General features: G+C 40.5%; 1 protein-coding gene across 1 annotated transcript; it reads right to left on the reverse strand.

Moving 5' to 3' along the window:
- Positions 1 to 8,717: 8,717 nt before the first annotated feature.
- Positions 8,718 to 15,657, reverse strand: LOC115925474. Its single transcript, XM_030989402.1, has 2 exons — positions 14,460 to 15,657; positions 8,718 to 14,411 (listed from the first exon to the last, which is right to left on the reverse strand). Exons 1-2 carry the CDS (start codon positions 15,655 to 15,657, stop codon positions 9,946 to 9,948), a joined length of 5,664 nt encoding a protein of 1,887 aa, XP_030845262.1. The 3' UTR covers positions 8,718 to 9,945.
- Positions 15,658 to 18,898: the final 3,241 nt, after the last annotated feature.

The following is an 18,898-nucleotide window of genomic DNA, read 5'->3' on the forward strand; positions in this document are numbered from 1 at the left end:
GAGGCTCATTAAAATAGATTCTCATGCACTTGCATTTTATCAATTTAATTTGGATCATTTCTCATGCAAAGAGGCCTCTATCCTGCGATGGTTTTTTTTTTAAATGACATTTGTTTCCTCTCAATCTCCGGGGGATTTAATTTCACTCGTGCTGTTTCCTTCCGCTCAAGCAAAAGATAGCTTTCATGAACTGATCTTATTTTACATTTGGGCTTGGGTGAGACACAGTCAATCACTTTTTAGACAGGCAGCGGAAATAACTCGTCATTCTATAGTATCATTAAACGACAGATAGTATCTCCGTGTTACGTGCCAGTCAATGTCGATTGAACGATACAGGCTCGAACAAGCTTATAAAAAGCAAAACTATATCGCTGTTAGAAGTTTGATTGGTCAGTACTACATCACATAGACAGGAACAACTGCAACATTGAACATATACATTGGATATACGTGAAGTGAATGAATGAACTACACGCGACTAGCTGATCTGGACAAGGACAAAACATCTGCTGACTTTTTATTCAACGTTGTTGTCAAGAAAATATTCATCTAGAATTTCAAGTCATCATGCAGTGCCACACGTATTTCTCGTATCTGGTAAGTCTTTGCACCAGTTCATGGGCATGATTTCTATAAATCTCTATATTTTTATATTACTTATTTCCTAAGTGAAGTTGTCTTTTTTGTGCATGTATTTGTTAATCTCTTCTGGAAAGCGCTTTGATAAGTTTTGATTTGGAGGAAACAGTGGGGCATATTGTTATTATCATTATTATTGTTAATATAATCATTATTTCATATCATCATCATCATCATCATCATTTATATTATTATTATTTATATTATTCTTATCATTATTATCATTACTATTATTATTACTATTTATCAGTGTTATAATTATTATTATTATTATTATCATGAGCATTGTAATAATCATTATTATTGCGAGACTGCATTAGGCTGTTCATTTCACTATACTAAAAAATATTTAAATTTTACTTCATTTGTCAAATTTGTCTATGGTCATCACGCTCGCAACTATATACTTTCGACAAATCAACTCATGGTCACTTACAATACCCTATTGTATGTCCCTTAGAAATCATGTTCAGATTACGTAATAATCATGTTATTGTAATGTTTGCACATTTGTAAGGTGATAGACAAGGCCGTTGGAGATGTCATTTTAATCGATTTTTCGAAAGTAGTTGCGATCATGTTGGTCATTGATTCAAGAATATTTCTAACGGTTATAAGGTGAAACACTATGCGATTTGAACTTGAAATTGCATTGCATTACAAAAATAGGTCTACGGAACTCTAGAGCGGCGATTTCTTGTCATGACGTTGGAGGGGCAGTATTTGAGGAAGCTCAGCGATAGGGCCAGGAGATGGGATGTCAGTATACACCCCGCCCCTCCCTCTCTCCCGAATATAAGAAGATGCGTTTTTGTTGTATAGAAAATCAGATCAGAAAATAATATTACTGCTCTTTCTGCGTCCCCTGCGATTAATATTACTCCAGCATTGTCAGACACAAATTATTTTTACCGGAGTCGAAATGGACCAAGTGTCTCCAAAGCACAGTGTCCAAGGACGTAAGCACTGAGCAAGGTTCGAACCTCAGACCTCCTGTGTGAGAGTCACGGGTCTTGTTGCGCGGTGCCCCTGCTAAGGTCATTTTGCGACGGACCGAGGAAAGTTGTGTAGTTTGAAAATATTTCAAAGACGACCCAAAGCCAGACGGAAGTAGTTACTAATTGTCACCTATCAATCAATCAATCAATCAGTGTATTTTAGATAACCCTTGTGATCACTATTTGGTTCAAAATAATAACAAACATGTCAGGAATATGAAAGCAAACCATTTTGCTCAACTGATTAAGAAAAGATTACATTCACGGGATCGATTTATGGATTGTTATTGACCTAGTTAAACATCCAATACCTTCATTTGATCAAGGGAATGACTTACCTCATGAATCATCACACTCATGTTTCACTTTAAAGGCCCACTGCATTACTTGTAGCTACTTGCGCCCTCTTACAACAAACAATGCCTAATCGGTGACCATTGGTCCCCCATGATCCTCTTTTCCTTATGTTAACTGAGAGCTGAGTTGATGAGATAACCACCTGCCCAGTGACCTTGCAGGGCGCTCTAGTCCCTCCTGTAAACTATGGCAGATAAGCTTTAAGATCCTCAACAGTTCATGAGGGCCAAAACAAAGTTTTCAGAGTTATTTTCCTTCTGTCCAGTTCTGTATTTGTTCTGGTTTGTTTTGTATATGATTATTTTTAGTTTTTGTTCGCATGCTTTCGGTGTAGATATAACATACAACTCCACAAAGTTTCAAGTCATAATCCACTTGGAATCATATGAGACGAGAGGGGAGGGGGGGGGGGTCGAGGGGAGCATTCTACAGTCAAAATACGTTTATCTTCTTTCACTTTTATGTACTACAGGATGTGATTAAAATAATGTTGTCCCTCTACCAGCAGATTAACTACATCATAAGTCATAAATCATGTACATTGTTAAACATTCTCAGGCAGAAAGTATGGAAGTATTGAAGCAAGGTTGATTGCATATCATAACATATATATTGTAATTGATACTATACTTGTCATCTTTAGCATATAAAAACATCATAAACCAGCAATCACAATGTTAAGCTGACATCATAAACTCAAAGTCAACAAGAGACTGTGTATTAATAATCAACTACCGTTCTTTATTTAGAATATCCAGATTAATAAAAGCATTGCTCAAGAGCACGAGGATTATTTTTGACATCCTAACTACAGTTTCTAATTTCTTGTTCCCCTAGCGGAGATTATTCAGCGTGTTCAGTTTCAGCACGGAATCTATAGTGATAAATTCCCCGCGGTTTCCAACTACAAGCCACGATGATATATACATGCATGTGCGATCAGAAAAATTTGTTGTGACGACGTTATTGTTGTAATAGATAGCAATGGTTTTCACGCATAGGTATTGCCATAATGTAATTAATTCACTTGTAGAAATTGAGGGATTTATACGCAGCAATTTATTGAAATAAAAGTTTAAAAATTAAAATCCATTCGGCTTTCCATTACCAACAGTATAACTGCGTTTTAGGCATTTTGTTTTACACAGGAAATTGCCCCCCAAAAGTTGAAGGATTATTAGACTTTCTTTTTATAAAGGGTTGACCTGATTCGTGAAATTAGGGACTTTTAGATTTGCGTGGACTGATACGTGTGACGTCCATTCAAGGCAGTGCATTAAAAGGACGTCGATCGTAGCAATCCACGTTGTTATTGTGCAAATCTAAAAGTCCCTATTGAGATTTTACAAGCGTCCATTGATAATTGCGTGCAATGATCGTGATGAGCGCGTCAAGTTTCATTATTAAGTTTGACCTGATATACCTTGCCATGGTGACAGTGTTTGACCGACAATATGTTATTGTATATCCCATAGCATATTATTGTATATTATTAGATAGAATATGAGATTTCTAAAGAAGTTTAGTTTCCAAACAAAGAGAGAAAACATGATTTTAAAAAGCACCCTAGTTTTGAAACGTAGAGCCAACCGGGGTTTTTAATGCCCTTCATCCTGTATTAAGTTTCGTAAAATATATTATGAAAATAAATAATATGCAGACATCCAGGCAAACAACAAGACAGATTACTATGAAAGGAGTTTGTATGTGTGTGTGTGTGTGTGTGTGTGTGTGTGTGAGAGAGAGAGAGAGAGAGAGAGAGAGAGAGAAATAAGATAACGAGTTGCACATGATTAAAGGTAATACAAAGTTTTGGGAAATATTTAAAATTGGCTGGGTAGTGATTCTTCACAATTTTCATATATTTGGATGCCCCTGTGGATGTATTATAAGCACTAGAAAATTTAGCCCCTAAAACACTTCTGCTTTCGAGAAAAATGGAATATAAAAATTTACCGGTGCTCCCGGTAAATTTTGATAAATTTCAAATAGCGCCTACGGCCATACAATGGTAGCTGCGACCATGAAAATTTCAGAATATGTAGGTGTGATACATAATTTTCAGAAAGGAATAGCCACTCGGTCTATTTTAGTCAAGAAACATTGTTTTATAGCTTAATTAATATCTTGATCTTAAGAGGGAGCTAAACAACATAAAGAGTTTATTATTTACAATTTCATAACTTTAGACTCGATTTCAACCGCGACAACGATCACTGAATAGTGTAGGATCGCATATGCTTCCGATATGTTAATTTGAACCAAATTCATGACCCTATACCAAAACTTTGTATTACCTTTAAACACATCATACACGCACAAGCTGATTAGTGATGACAGTAGGATATTGGATAGGTGTGTCTGCAATTTGTCAACCAGAAAGTTTGGTCTCAAAACAATGCTTTGATTCGATATTGAACACTGCCACACTGACTAAAAGGTTAGAGGTCATCGTGACATACAAAAAAATAGATTAGATAAAGAGAAAGAGGGGGAGGAGAGGGAGAGAGAGAGACAGAGAGACAGAGAGAGACAGAGAGAGACAGAGAGAGAGAGAGAGAGACAGACAGACTGACTAGAAGCAGACAAAAGAATGAATACAAAATAAGTCAAGGCTCGAAAAGAAGTTGTTGCAGAAAATATTTTATTTTCAAACTCAAACGTCTGGGTGAAATGTTCAAAATGCGAATTGATAACTTAACACGGGAAGTTTCATGCAGGGTCCTTCCTTGTCTCGTTATAATAGTTTGGTTAAAATCAAAGTGGTTGAAGCTGGGTGGAATTGGAAATTCCAGGGAATAAAACCATGAAGACAATCCTTTAAAGGCCCACTGCACTACTTATATCTACTTGCGCCCTCTATTTAACAGACAATGCATAATCGGTGATCATAGGTCCCCCATGATCCTCTTTTTCTTATGTTATTTGAGAGCTGATTTGATGAGATAGCCACCTGTCCAGTGACCTTGCAGTGTGGTATCATCCCTCCTCTACACTAGTACTGATGGGCTTTAACTTAAACAGTGATGAATGCCTCGATAGATGATGGACCGCCATAAGTCCTCGTGTAAAGAAAAAAAAATACTAAAGGGGAGCAGAAATATAAGAAGGGGGGTGCTAACATAGTTTAACCGATGTGGGTTTCTTAGCTAATTTGTTTATGTTTATTATTCTATTCTATTCATTTTTTTCAGCTCGTTGGTTTAATTGGAAATTAGACCAAAGCCTCTAACTTTTTAAAGGGATGAGAATATAATGATTTTCGTTCAAAGATAATGTTTGGCATCTTGTTTCTATTGTTTAATTTGAACTTTTCCAGTCTGTTTAAAGGGAAATGAAAGCAATTATGTTACATTTTTATATTTACCCGATCACGCACACACACACACACTCTCTCCATCTATCTTCCCCTCTCTATAACTCTCTATTTTTGTTCTCTCTCACTCTCTATATCTCTCCCTCTCTCTCTCTCTCCCTCTCTCTCTCTCACCCTCTCTCTCTCTCTCTCCCTCTCCCCTCTCTCCATCCCGTATTCTACCCAATATTAATAAGAAAATGAAGTAATTCCCCTTTTCTTCATTTCTTCTTAATATCTCCCTGCCAAACACTCTCCGTGCAATTACTACTTGTGTAACAGTTTCCCTTGATAGTGTCTTCCCATTATACATGTATCTATCTACTCGTGTATCAGGGGGTAATAGTAAACTGCTCAAGTCTTGACCCAGAATGAGAGGCACTTGTTTACAAGCGGCTATTAATAAAAGGGGAAATCAATGATGTCTGAAGTAGAGCATGTGATTGACCTATTGTTATCGCTAGGCACGCAAAGGAAGTGATATATATATATTGCGCATGTTGCGTGCATGAGACTTTCCATTTGATAAGACAATTTTTGTGTAATTAATACGTTTCCCGTTTCAGGAGTATAATTATTTGAATAATGATAGTTTCCCGAAGGTTACCAAACACCATATTCACAGAAAATCACTGGTATTCACATACTCAACTTCGGTTGTATTGATCATACGAAATTATCTTTTTTTCCCTTTTTGTTTTCCTTTTCTGTTTTGAATTTCTAATTTCAGCTGTTAGATGTATCCCTGCTCACATCATCATTGTGTTCTTACAAGAAACTTAAAGGCACACTGTCCTACTTGTAGCTACTTGCTCCCTCTATATAGAAAACTTCACCAATCGGTGCCTGTTGGTCCCCCATGATCCTCTTTTTCTTATGTTAAATGAGAGCTGAGTTAATGAGATAACCACCTGTCACAGTGACCTCGCTGGCTCGCTGGGTGGTCTAATCCCTTCTTGCTGAAGTAGTAAAGCCTACCTTTAATGTATGTACACTTTATTATAACGCTGTGGGTTTTTTTCTGTGAGAATGGAAGTGATGTCATGACTCGGTCATTTTGAAGTGCCTGGGTCCTCGAAGTTTATTAATTACCACGCTAATACGCTTAAAGACAGGAAACCTAATATGGAAGAGAATAGATTAACATTTTGAAGGACTTTCATTTTATGGTACTTACAGCTAATTACAGCTACTTATAGCTATATCCTTGCGCCCTCTATATAGCAAACAAAGTCTAATCGGCGACCATTTGTCCCCCATGATCCTATTTTTCTCATGTTAATTGAGAGCTGATTTGATGAAATAACCGCCTATCAGTGACCATGCAGGGAGATAATCCCTCCTGGCCAAACTAGTGCAAATAGGCATTAAAGAACGGCTATCTTAAAATAATGTCATCAAAATTGGCACAATGTTAGCTATGGATATTGTCCCGTATGTAGATGTATCCCTGCTCACGTCCTCGTGCTGTTCTTAGTTTAAATAATCTTTAGAAATATTCAGTTATTTTCAAAGAAATTAAATATATATTCTTATGCTGAGGGTTTTTTTTCTGTGAGGATATAAGTGATGTCATAACTCGGTAATTTTGAAGTGCCTGGATCCTTCCTTAAAGTTAATTACCATGCTATTACGCTTCAGACCGGAAACCTGTATTATGGAAGAGAATAGAATTACATTTTGAAGGACTTTCATTTTATGGTACTTACATGTATAATCATAGGAGATTGCCCATTACTTTCATTTTAACAGACTGATCATACCCTGGATTAAAGGCATCGTTTAACAATGTTAAATCTGAGATGCACGGCCCTACGTGTTATATCAGTGTCTGTGATATCGTGTAATATTTAAGCCCTAAACAAAAAATCGCGCTTCAAAATGATCAAGAAGTGCCTCAAAAAGTAAAAATCTTTGATTGACCTGTTTTACCATATTCGCTTTCCCCAATAGCATGTAGTGTTATGAAAACCGTTAGGCAAACTCAAAATTTGGTTTCGATTTCCAATCATAAATATCTTGATAATCAGACAGGCGATTGGCTTGTAGAAGTCATGGGGTTCCTGACTGACCTGAAGGTTTATAACTATCATTGCAGCATGAGCTAAATCCAGGATCTTGTCTCAGAATCTGAGACAAAGTTACCGGATCCCTTTAAAGGAATCTATTTATTGAGTTTATTTCTTGTAGTTTCAAAATTTTCCCATGAATAATGATGAGGAATAAAATGTAATTTTTGTCAATCGATGTTCGTAATTCATCTCATTTTCCAAAGCCATCAATTTTAAATGTTGTTACTAATCAAATAATGTGACGTATCCATGATTGATCGAGACAATCAATAGATAACTATCGACTGTTAGAGGTAACAATAACATTGGATACACAGTAACGGTGTGCGATAAAGGTTTAAAGGCCCACTGCACTACTCTTTGCTACTTGCGCCCTCTTTATTACAGACAATACATAATCGGTGACCATTGGTCCCCCATGATCCTCTTTTCTTATGTTATTTGAGAGCTGAGTTGATGAGATAACCACCTGTCCAGTGACTTTGCAGTGTGGTCTAATCCCTCCTTTACACTAGTACTGATGGGCTTTAAAGCCTTTGGGACTACAACTTGGCCAGTCCGTCTACTACTCGATCGGTCTATCGCTCACTTGGTCTAATTTTCAGTCGCTCTGATTCCTAGTTCGTCTTATAATCATTGCACGTTTCATTATTTTCGTTCTCTGTAACTTCTCATATGTTTAATATATTTACCTTGTTAGGCGCTTTGAGCATCCCTTGGGGAGGATTATGTGCGCATTATAAATTGTGTTATTATTTTATGATTATTAGACCATACACACTGTGGCTGCCTTCATAAATCTTTATATGAAGGAGTTTCGTCTAACAATAAATCCAACTGTTGTTATTCACAAGGCACACCGATGAAAATTAACACTGGAAACAATTTGCTAAAGTCCAACCAACTTCTGTTTTATTCAGCAACTCGTAACTTCACTTTCATATCTTCGGTAAAACCTTCAGATAACAATCTGTAATGATAATAAACAAACAAACATATAATGAATAAATGTTTCAGCATGTAAGCATATAAAACCCTATAGCTAAATTAAAGATACTGATTACAACACATTAATATATGACACAAGATTAAAGTTAAACTGGATTAAATATCTATGTGAACACACCCTGCATTGAAACTATGCAGTAAACTATTAAACAGTACACACAAGCAAACGTACATGAGTGTGAACAGGGCCGCATTCAGATGCGGTTCGTCACTTAAGTTCCTGTGCTAAATAACTAACAAAGAAAATTGTTTCTTTCCTAAACACTTAGTTTTGCTCTAAATTCGACATGAACTATATATAATAAACAAGTTATCATCTACATAGTAGCAGAATATTTGCTACTTTGAAACACTAAAATGTACTGTAACTTCTGCTTACAAAGACAAAGAACTCGGCTTTCTACACTATACATTATACACACTCATCTCTTTGTCTACTCCTAAAAGCTAGGTACAACATCTAACATCATCTTTACGAAACTCCTATAAAATTCTACCAAACTCAACTGAGATTATATTAAGATACATCCTAGCATTCTAGTATATATCAAATAACATATATAGAAATAGATATCGTATTCTTACCGAATTGGGCCTGTAGTTTGTTCCACAAAATAACTAAAAACTTTCTGCTGCAATGTTATGTAACTCGGACCTTACTGCATCACTTCGACATTCAGAATGACTGGGGTTTGCTTCTCCCAGAACATAGGTGGAGAAGAACAAAGAACTTCCTGTCTCTGTGACTAGTAGTATAATCTTAAAGTAAACAATAGCCCCCAAGATATGCTGGTAGGCATATTAAGACACTGGTAGTCTCATAATAAGACTCTTCAAACTATATAAGAAATGCACATTTCTTCACTACATCCTGATGTAGTGACATGGCTCCTTTAAATGTTAGTAACATTTACTAAAATAACTGTTAATATCCAAATTTAAGACTACGCTACAACATAGATAGACATACTGCACTACTATTACTACCAAGGAACAACATTAACCTCTAACGATCTTTCATGTAACATTCATGAACATTAAGAGAACATTAAAAGAAATCAACTTTACCCAACAATGCTCCAAATACTGCTTGATAAACAATCCCGATTAGTGTAATACACAAAGTTAAACTTAGATGTATATCAAGTATACTTAATCAACCCCTTCCGTTGATAACCACATGAATACATAATCATATGTATTGTAAATTAGTAAACACATTAAATGAAGACACTCCTGACATCAGGAACATATTATACAACAATAAGATAAAGGCTCCTTGAGGGGGAATCCCTACTGTCTTCTGCGTGATAATGACAAAACTTGTTTGCAAATATAAGATAAGACAACAAGAAATGTAAAAAGTCATGAAACTCAGATAAAGGTAGAAATCTAGAAAGAGGGAATGAATGAGAAAGTGAGAAAGTGATTGAGAAAGAAAGAGAAATGGAAAGAAAAAGACAGGTCACGATTAGTTTTACATCTCTGTTATTAACAACAGAACTAATTATTCCTAAGACTCTACCGGCAGTAGTAACACGAGTTTGTGGACGGGTCTATCAAGGTAACAAGGTTTCTTCAGACGTTTACCATTACTGTCCAGAGCTCCATCAGCCATGAGGAGCTTTACCTTTCTAACGCGTCCGTCTTGACTAGGAAAAACTTCTGCTACCCTTGCCAGAGGCCACTGGAGGCGAACATCTTCAGTCTCCTTCGCGATGACTACATCGCCGATGGCCAAGTCTCTCTGCGTTCGCGTCCACTTCTGGCGGGGCTGTAACTGCTGGAGGTACTCTCGGCGCCAGCGTAGCCAGAATTCATTGGCTAGATACTGCACACGTCGCCACCACTTTCTAGAGTACTTGTCTTCGCCCTGGAAGTTTCCAGGTGGTGGTAAGATTACTTTCGGCTTCATTGTCAGAAGATGGAGTGGGCACAGAGGTTCTGGTGCTTCGGCGTCACTCAGGTTATTGGTGGTGAGAGGTCGAGAGTTGACGATACATTCTGCCTCTGTCATAAAAGTTCGAAAAGATTCGTCGTCAAGCTGGCTGCCTGCCTTAGCAAGTAAGGTGTCCAAGGCCCTTCTCACCGTCTGAATCTGCCTCTCCCAGACACCGCCCATGTGCGAGGAATGTGGAACGTTGAATTTGAATGGTATCCACTCAACACCATTCTCTAGAAGGTATTCTTGCACATGCTTCTGGTCCATTTCTTGTAGAGCTTGTTTCAACTCGTTTCTGGCCCCAATGAATGTTGTGCCTTGATCTGAACGGAGCTGTCGAACAGTTCCTCTTCGATTCATGAACCTCCTCAAGGCATTGATGAAGGAAGAGCTGGAAAGGCTGTTCGCAGTCTCAAGATGGATGCTTCTGGAAGACATACATGTGAAAAGGACACCATACCTCTTCACCTCGCTTCTCTTTTCCTTTAAAAGGAATGGACCGAAGTAGTCGACTGCACAGTAGGTAAAGGGGGCAGAAGGTTCAACTCTCTCCCTCGGTAGCTCCGACATCTTCTGCTGCAGGAGAGGCCCTCGTAGTTTTCTGCATGTTACACACTGTGAGATGAACTGTGAAACTGCAGAGGAACCTCCTATCACCCAGTAACCTCTTTGGCGAAGCTCGTTGTGGGTTAAGCCACGGCCCATGTGATTGACTCTACTGTGGCAATCATCGATCAGCAGTCTGGTGACATGGCATTTTCGGGGCAGGATGATTGGGTGTCTGATCTCTCTGGAAATATTTGCCCTGTCTATACGGCCACCAACTCTGATAATTCCATATTCGTCGAGAAAAGGATCAAGTCTATAGAGACAGCTCGTCTTCTTGAGTTCAGCATTCCTGGCCCTGGTCGCTTGTCTGTCGGTGACCTCTCCTGTAGCTTCCAGATTCCTCAGAGCCTGCATTTCCTCCAGGAAATGTTCTGCTTGTACACTTTTAAGGATCACCCTTTCAGCACTCTGAAGTTCGCCTAGAGAAAGCGACTCCTTGAAGGACGGCCTTTCAGCATCTGGAGATGAGCTCGAGATTTTCACAGCCTTGCTCTGCAGCTTGCCTTTGAGTTGAATACATCTGGCTACTGCCTTCTTTGCCCTGTGCCAGTTGGAAAAGCTATCCAGACGGCTAGTTTCGAAGTGACTTTCCTTCTCATCTCTTGCTCCTGTTTTAAGGGCAGTAGCACGCTTTAACTCTGGATCGCTTTCTTCCAGCTGGACGGGCGGCCTTGTAGGGTTGACTTCAAATATACCATCCGTCCAGAGAAATTCTGGTCCTCTCAGCCAACGGCTGTCTTGGGTAAGCTGCTTAGCAGACAATCCTCTTGAAGCGTCGTCTGCTGGATTCTCGGATGTGTCTACGTAGCGCCACATATCAGGATCTGTCAGGTCTCGGATCATCTGAATCCTGTTGGCTACATAGACATGGAATCTTCTGGCTTCATTCTGTATGTAACCCAGGACTACTTTGCTGTCAGTCCAGAAGAATTCCTTGAAGCTGTCATACTTGAGCTCCTGGTTCAGAAATCCACTCATTCTGGCTGATACTGTAGCTGCAGTTAGCTCGAGCCTTGGTATGCTGACCTGCTTCAGCGGGGTTACTCGGGACTTCCCGATAACAAAGGAGCAGTGGACCTTGTCTTGGGTGTTGACAAGTCGGATGTAGGAACACTGTCCATATCCCTCTTGGCTTGCATCCGAAAAGTGGTGAAGCTCCACTGCCTTGACTTCACCAAAATCACGTGGCTTGTAACATCTGGGTATCTGGAGGTTCTCCAACTCAAGCACCTCCTGCAGCCATCTTTCCCAGCGTGGACGGAGATCTTCTGGTATTGGACTGTCCCAGTCCAATTTGCTTCGGCAGAGCTCTTGCAGGATTTGCTTTCCTCTCAACATAACGGGGCTAAGGAAGCCACAAGGATCGTAGAATGAACTCACTGTTGAGAGAACTCCTCGTCTGGTGAAAGGCCGTTCCTTGAGCTCTATCTTGAAGTTGAAGACGTCATTCTTGATGCACCAAACGACTCCGAGAACTCGTTCTAGAGTCGATGGACTTCGAGCTAACCCAAGCTCCTTTTTGTCCGTAAGCCCTTCCTTCTTGGTGAAACTCTCTTGCACTTCCCTTTCATTGGATACAATCTTATGCAGTGTTAGACCTGCTTTTGCACAGATCGCCTGACTGTTCTTGAGAAGCTGGATCGCCGATGCAACATCTGGCTCGGATCTCAAGCCGTCATCAACATAGAAATCTGTCCTGATGTAGTTAGCTGCTGGCGCTCCATATTCTTCTTCTCCGTCATCTGCAGCTCTTCTCAAACCGAACGTAGCTACTCCTGGTGAACTAGCTGCACCAAACAAGTGTACCTTCATGCGGTATTCCACAACAGCATTCTCGGGGTTTCCATCTTCCCACCACAGGAATCTCAACAGGTCTCTGTCTTCTGCTGCTGCGTAGAACTGATGGAACATACTTTTCACATCAGCGGCTACAGCTACTGCTTCCTTACAGAACCTGCAAAGCACTCCCAGGAGGCTGTTCATGGTGTTTGGACCTTGAAGTAGCATGTCATTAAGGGACACACCTTGATAAGTAGCAGAGCAATCAAAGACCACTCTGATCTTGTTGGGCTTTCTAGGGTGATACACGCCAGTATGAGGAATGTAATTAACCCGATCCTGTATCTGAAGACGGTCAGCTGGCACTCTCTCTGCATAATTCTGGATGACGTCATCCATGAATGCTCTGTAGTCTTCGCAAAATTTGGGGTTCTTCCGCAACCTTCCAGACAGCTGCTTCCATCTCTTCATAGCAAGTGGCTTGTTAAAGGGAAGATTTGGCTTTGCAGACTTCAGAGGTAGCGGCATCTCATAGTGGCCGTCGTCACGTCTGCGGATACCACTCTCCAGGATCTCCATGAATCTCGTCTCCTCCACGGAGTAAGGCTCACCATTAGCACCCGAGTCCTTGAAGTCCTGTTCCAGAATCTGTATGATTTTCTCAGTGTCCAGGATCTCCTTGGCCTTACTCGCATAGGCAAACTTTGGATGCCTCTCAATTGCAGATATCCTATTGCAGATCAGGACTCCATCATCCTGTACTGACGTCTGGCATACCTTGCCAACTACTCCCCATCCAAGTGCTGTCTTCATGGCATACGGGTCATCTTCTCCTCCTGCTATCACCTCTCGAGGGCGGATGGCTCGGGAACAGTTATTTCCAATTAAGAGCGATACCTTGACGCTTCTGTTGTATGGCATCAACTCATGAGCAACTGGCTCAAGATGAGGCCACTCCTTCAGGACTTCAATCTTGGGGATCTGGGATCTGCTAGCAGGAACAGAATCTCTAGAGAAGCACGGGGGTAGGTCGATCTCATTCTCCCTATTGAAGTCGAGCACCTGCAAACCGTTCACCTTCATGCTCTTGACATTGGCCGTTGCGTGCATGGTGGTGAGTCGGAGGGTGGTACTAGTTCCCTGTACTCCTAACTGTTCACACAGTTCGTCCGAAACGAAGCCTACATTACTCTGATCATCTAGGATGGCGTAATGGAGGAACTCCCGGGAAGGCTCGTCCTTGCATCTCACCCAGACTGGCACGATCATGCAGTGCTCCTGGCCATCTTGATCTGGAAGAGAGCATACGTTGGTGCACTTGGATGAGCCTTCCTCGTGTGGCCTTCTCTGGTTATTCCTTGGTCTATGCAGACAGGCAAGGTGGCGCCCTTCACAGACCTTGCAAACCTTCCTCTGAGTGCAGTCCTTGACCTGGTGACTGTCAGTAACGCCGCAACCCATACACAAGTTCTTTTGAAAGAAGAAACCCTTCCTTTCATGTAACAATTTCTTTGTAAATTCGTGACAGTCATCCAAATGATGCTCTCTCCCACAGTACGGACATGAGGAATACTCTCCCACGTTTGTCTTTGAAGATACATTTGTTGCAAAGGTCTTCCCTCTCGGCTGGTTGCGATTGCTGCGGTCCCCTTCGTACCGCTTTGGTCGTGCCTCACCACTTCGATTGCTGCGGTCACCTTCGTACTGCCTTGGTCGTGCCTCACCACTTCGCAGACCCTCTAGCTCAGGGATGTTGGCCTTGTTGGCGGCTCTGCTGACAAACTCGGCAAAGACTTCAAATGGAGGGTAGTTCCCAAGACCCCTTGTCTGCCATTTATTTACCTCGTCCCGCCATGACCTTTCTAGATGTAGGGGCAGTTTGTTCAACATCTTTATGTTTTCTTGAGGATAGTCCAATATCCCCAAGGATGACTCTGTTGACTTAGCCGATACCACCTGCTCTAGAAAGTCTGAGAATTGACGGAGTCCTCCAGGATCCTTGTCGAAGATACGTGGCCAGCTGCTCAGCTTCTTCGAAAATGCTGTACTGATAATACTGCCACTGCCGTATCTTTTTTGTAACAGTTCTGTGGCTTGGAAATATGCCTCGTCTGTGCCCAGCAGGATGTAGTGCTCTACGACCTTCCTTGGCTCTCCTGCTACGTAGCTATTCAAATAGCTCAGCTTGGTAGCTCCGTCGAGGGGTTTGGAGTCCACCAAGTTTGAAAAGGCATTTTTCCAAAGCCTGTACCGTAAAGGATCGCCACTGAATATAGGTATCTCTAACTTTGGAAGTTGACTAGCAACAGCAAGTCTCTGTGTCGTCATATTCTGTTGCATGATGGCCTTTGCCATATCAGTCATCGACTCTGCCATCTTTTCAAACCCTGTCTGGCTAGAGGTGCCGTCAAGAGGAGGAGTTGCTGTGCCAATTGTCACGTCTTGCTGAGATTTGAAGAATCTGTGGACGGAATCTCCTGGCTGTTCCTTTGGCAAGGTAATATGTTCGATGGCGGCTTCAGAGCCATCACTCTCTTCATCTCCTTCCAACTCCGCTATTCTAGCAGCCGTCTCCTTTCTCAGCTTCACTTTTTGTAACTTCCGTTCCTCTTTCTGGACTGCTCTCACAGCATGCTCGCGCTCAGCCTTGAGAGCATCAAGCCTGTCCTCGTGGTCCATGACAGCTAGTTCTGCTTGAAAGGCTTCTGTCAACCTCGCACTCTCACGAGACTTCCGTGAGCTTGCTACACTTGTAGCCTTCGTGATGACTGCATCACATTGTCCTGCTTCCACATCGCTCTTGGTGAACTTAACACCTGCTAGACTCCTAGCCTTCGATCTGGAAGTCCTCTCTGTTGTCGCTCCACATCGCAATGCAGGCTCTGATAAAGGCATGACTTCAGGCCTTTATAAACCTAGGTCTGCTTACAAGTTCATTAAACTGCTGCGAAAGTCTTTTAATTGATGTTCGATTGTCATTCGAACTTCATTCGTTATTGTGGAACTTCGCTTGTTATTCGACTTCGAATAACAGACTTCGATTGTTATTGTGGCTGCCTTCATAAATCTTTATATGAAGGAGTTTCGTCTAACAATAAATCCAACTGTTGTTATTCACAAGGCACACCGATGAAAATTAACACTGGAAACAATTTGCTAAAGTCCAACCAACTTCTGTTTTATTCAGCAACTCGTAACTTCACTTTCATATCTTCGGTAAAACCTTCAAATAACAATCTGTAATGATAATAAACAAACAAACAAATAATGAATAAATGTTTCAGCATGTAAGCATATAAAACCCTATAGCTAAATTAAAGATACTGATTACAACACATTAATATATGACACAAGATTAAAGTTAAACTGGATTAAATATCTATGTGAACACACCCTGCATTGAAACTATGCAGTAAACTATTAAACAGTACACACAAGCAAACGTACATGAGTGTGAACAGGGCCGCATTCAGATGCGGTTCGTCACTTAAGTTCCTGTGCTAAATAACTAACAAAGAAAATTGTTTCTTTCCTAAACACTTAGTTTTGCTCTAAATTCGACATGAACTATATATAATAAACAAGTTATCATCTACATAGTAGCAGAATATTTGCTACTTTGAAACACTAAAATGTACTGTAACTTCTGCTTACAAAGACAAAGAACTCGGCTTTCTACACTATACATTATACACACTCATCTCTTTGTCTACTCCTAAAAGCTAGGTACAACATCTAACATCATCTTTACGAAACTCCTATAAAATTCTACCAAACTCAACTGAGATTATATTAAGATACATCCTAGCATTCTAGTATATATCAAATAACATATATAGAAATAGATATCGTATTCTTACCGAATTGGGCCTGTAGTTTGTTCCACAAAATAACTAAAAACTTTCTGCTGCAATGTTATGTAACTCGGACCTTACTGCATCACTTCGACATTCAAAATGACTGGGGTTTGCTTCTCCCAGAACATAGGTGGAGAAGAACAAAGAACTTCCTGTCTCTGTGACTAGTAGTATAATCTTAAAGTAAACAATAGCCCCCAAGATATGCTGGTAGGCATATTAAGACACTGGTAGTCTCATAATAAGACTCTTCAAACTATATAAGAAATGCACATTTCTTCACTACATCCTGATGTAGTGACACACACTAATAAATAAGGGTGCAATTGGGGTGCCGAGTTGCATCCACCGACGCGTATTTGGCAGAGGGTGCTGCTATTGTAGCAGAATTGTACCTTTAATTATTTCGTAGTGTGTATGCATGGATAGTAGACGAAATGGGCATGAGACAAAGTGGAAAGTACACTTACTGGTTTTTAGACTAAATCAACAATGGAACAAATGGGTCGAAGACTTATCGGAGATTTAATAGGCCAAATGGAAATTAGACCAAATGGCAATTAGCCTGACTGGTCATTAGACCAAATGAAAGTAGGCGAAATGATTATTAGACCAAATGGATATTAGACGGGCTGGATGTAGACCATTGACTAACTGGGTAGTAGACGTACACGTACTGGTTGTAGACCATACGGCAATTCACCTGCGATAATATCGGGGGGGGGGGGGGGATACTAGTAATGTGCAGGAAAAGAGCCGAACTACGCTTCCTTGGGTAATAACAACAAATTGAACTTTCCCCTGCAGACGATCAGCGCGTACTGATCGAAACGTCGAGAACCAAGAGCTGTTTTAATCCGTCCCCCACTCAGTGTTATTTAGGGTATGCGTATGCGTGTTCCCTCCTTTTGAATACACCCTCTAAGTCCGGTGTGTAAAGTCAAATTTTGTGTTTGTACGAGCCGGACTTTGGTGCCTGAAATCTATCATTCATCTTTTGACAGAAATACGTTGATATATTTGATAGTGCAGATTTTGTCATTTAAAATGTTTATCCTGGAAGAATGAAAGAAAGAGGGGCGATAGAGGAGGGAGAGAGAGGTAGAAAGAGAGAGAGAGATAGAGAGAGAGAGAGAAAGAGAAAGAGTGATAGAATAGGATAGGGAAAGACGTATATACAGAACCACAATTTATTTTTTCTTACTTTAACTTTAGCTGGAAGACGACAATTGGATCGAAATAAAAACGTAATGAAAGAGGGAGGGAAAGCATGAGTGAGAAAGTACGATGAGTGGGTGTGGGTTTCGGCGTTAATGTGCGTTAGTCTGCGTGCGTGTGTATGTGTGTGTGTGTGTGTGTGTGTGTGTGTGCGTGTGTGTGTGCGTGTGCGTATGTGTGCTAAGGTTCGCACTTGTTGTTATAGTGACCTATATCTACAATGATTGACATAAAGCCAGCCACCTGTGTGTTTCCCTCGGAAAGCAAGTCAATATCACCCTCATTAACAATTCATTGTTACGTCACAATGTGATGAACTCGATATTTTTATTTGAACCTTTTAGCATTATTTTCCAGTGCAAGATTAATCTATACCGGAGTGGAACGTGTTAGCTATTAGCTTTGAGCAATATGTGTTTTGTCTCTGACAGGGAAAAAGGATGAGAAGAGTAGAATCCGATGGGCTGTACATAAAATATATGTGAAGTGAAACATTCTGAATGCCCAGGCTGGAGAGGTTGTTATGGCATACACCAGGGGCGTTCACACATACGGAACAAAATTTGTGGACAGAATAATTTCACTAATCATAGCGATTCGCATCGCGATTTTTCAGAATAATCGCGATAGTTTGCCGGGTGATGTGTGTGTGTGTATGGTATTGAGGATGAAAAATCGATTTATTTAATCCCAGGATTCCAAGCGCGCATACTTCGTCGAGATTCACGCATGCGCGGTTCAAAAGTTCTTGCCGTTGAGCGAGAATTCTCCCTGTGTGTGAACGTTCGCTAAAAAAAAAAAATCTTTGCATCGCGATCCAATTCGCACTAAACTGACATGTGTGAACGGTCGCGAAACGTGATCCAAATCGCATTAAGGGTTATGTGTGAACGGGCCTAAACCGTTAACAAACAAAGGTTATTATCACAACATTCTTGGTAATATGAACAATAATGTTTTTATCTTGTCTTGTCTTTGAATTGTAAAGGAAATTAGAATTCTTAACAATTAATTTTCGTTCTGCCATGAAGATATCATTTAGCTAAAAACAGGCGTTGAGT

This window comes from Strongylocentrotus purpuratus, unplaced genomic scaffold (genome assembly GCF_000002235.5).
Source record: "Strongylocentrotus purpuratus isolate Spur 01 unplaced genomic scaffold, Spur_5.0 spur5_scaffold_18, whole genome shotgun sequence".
NCBI classification, from domain to species: Eukaryota; Metazoa; Echinodermata; class Echinoidea; order Camarodonta; family Strongylocentrotidae; genus Strongylocentrotus; species Strongylocentrotus purpuratus.

Excerpts from the sequence above, each read along its gene's own strand:
- LOC115925474 (XM_030989402.1), bottom strand. The coding sequence starts at position 15,657 with ATGCCTTTATCAGAGCCTGCATTGCGATGTGGAGCGACAACAGAGAGG. Across the intron at positions 14,412-14,459 it reads ACGACCAAGGCAGTACGAAG|GGGACCGCAGCAATCGCAAC; the intron begins GTGACCGCAGCA and ends AGCGGTACGAAG.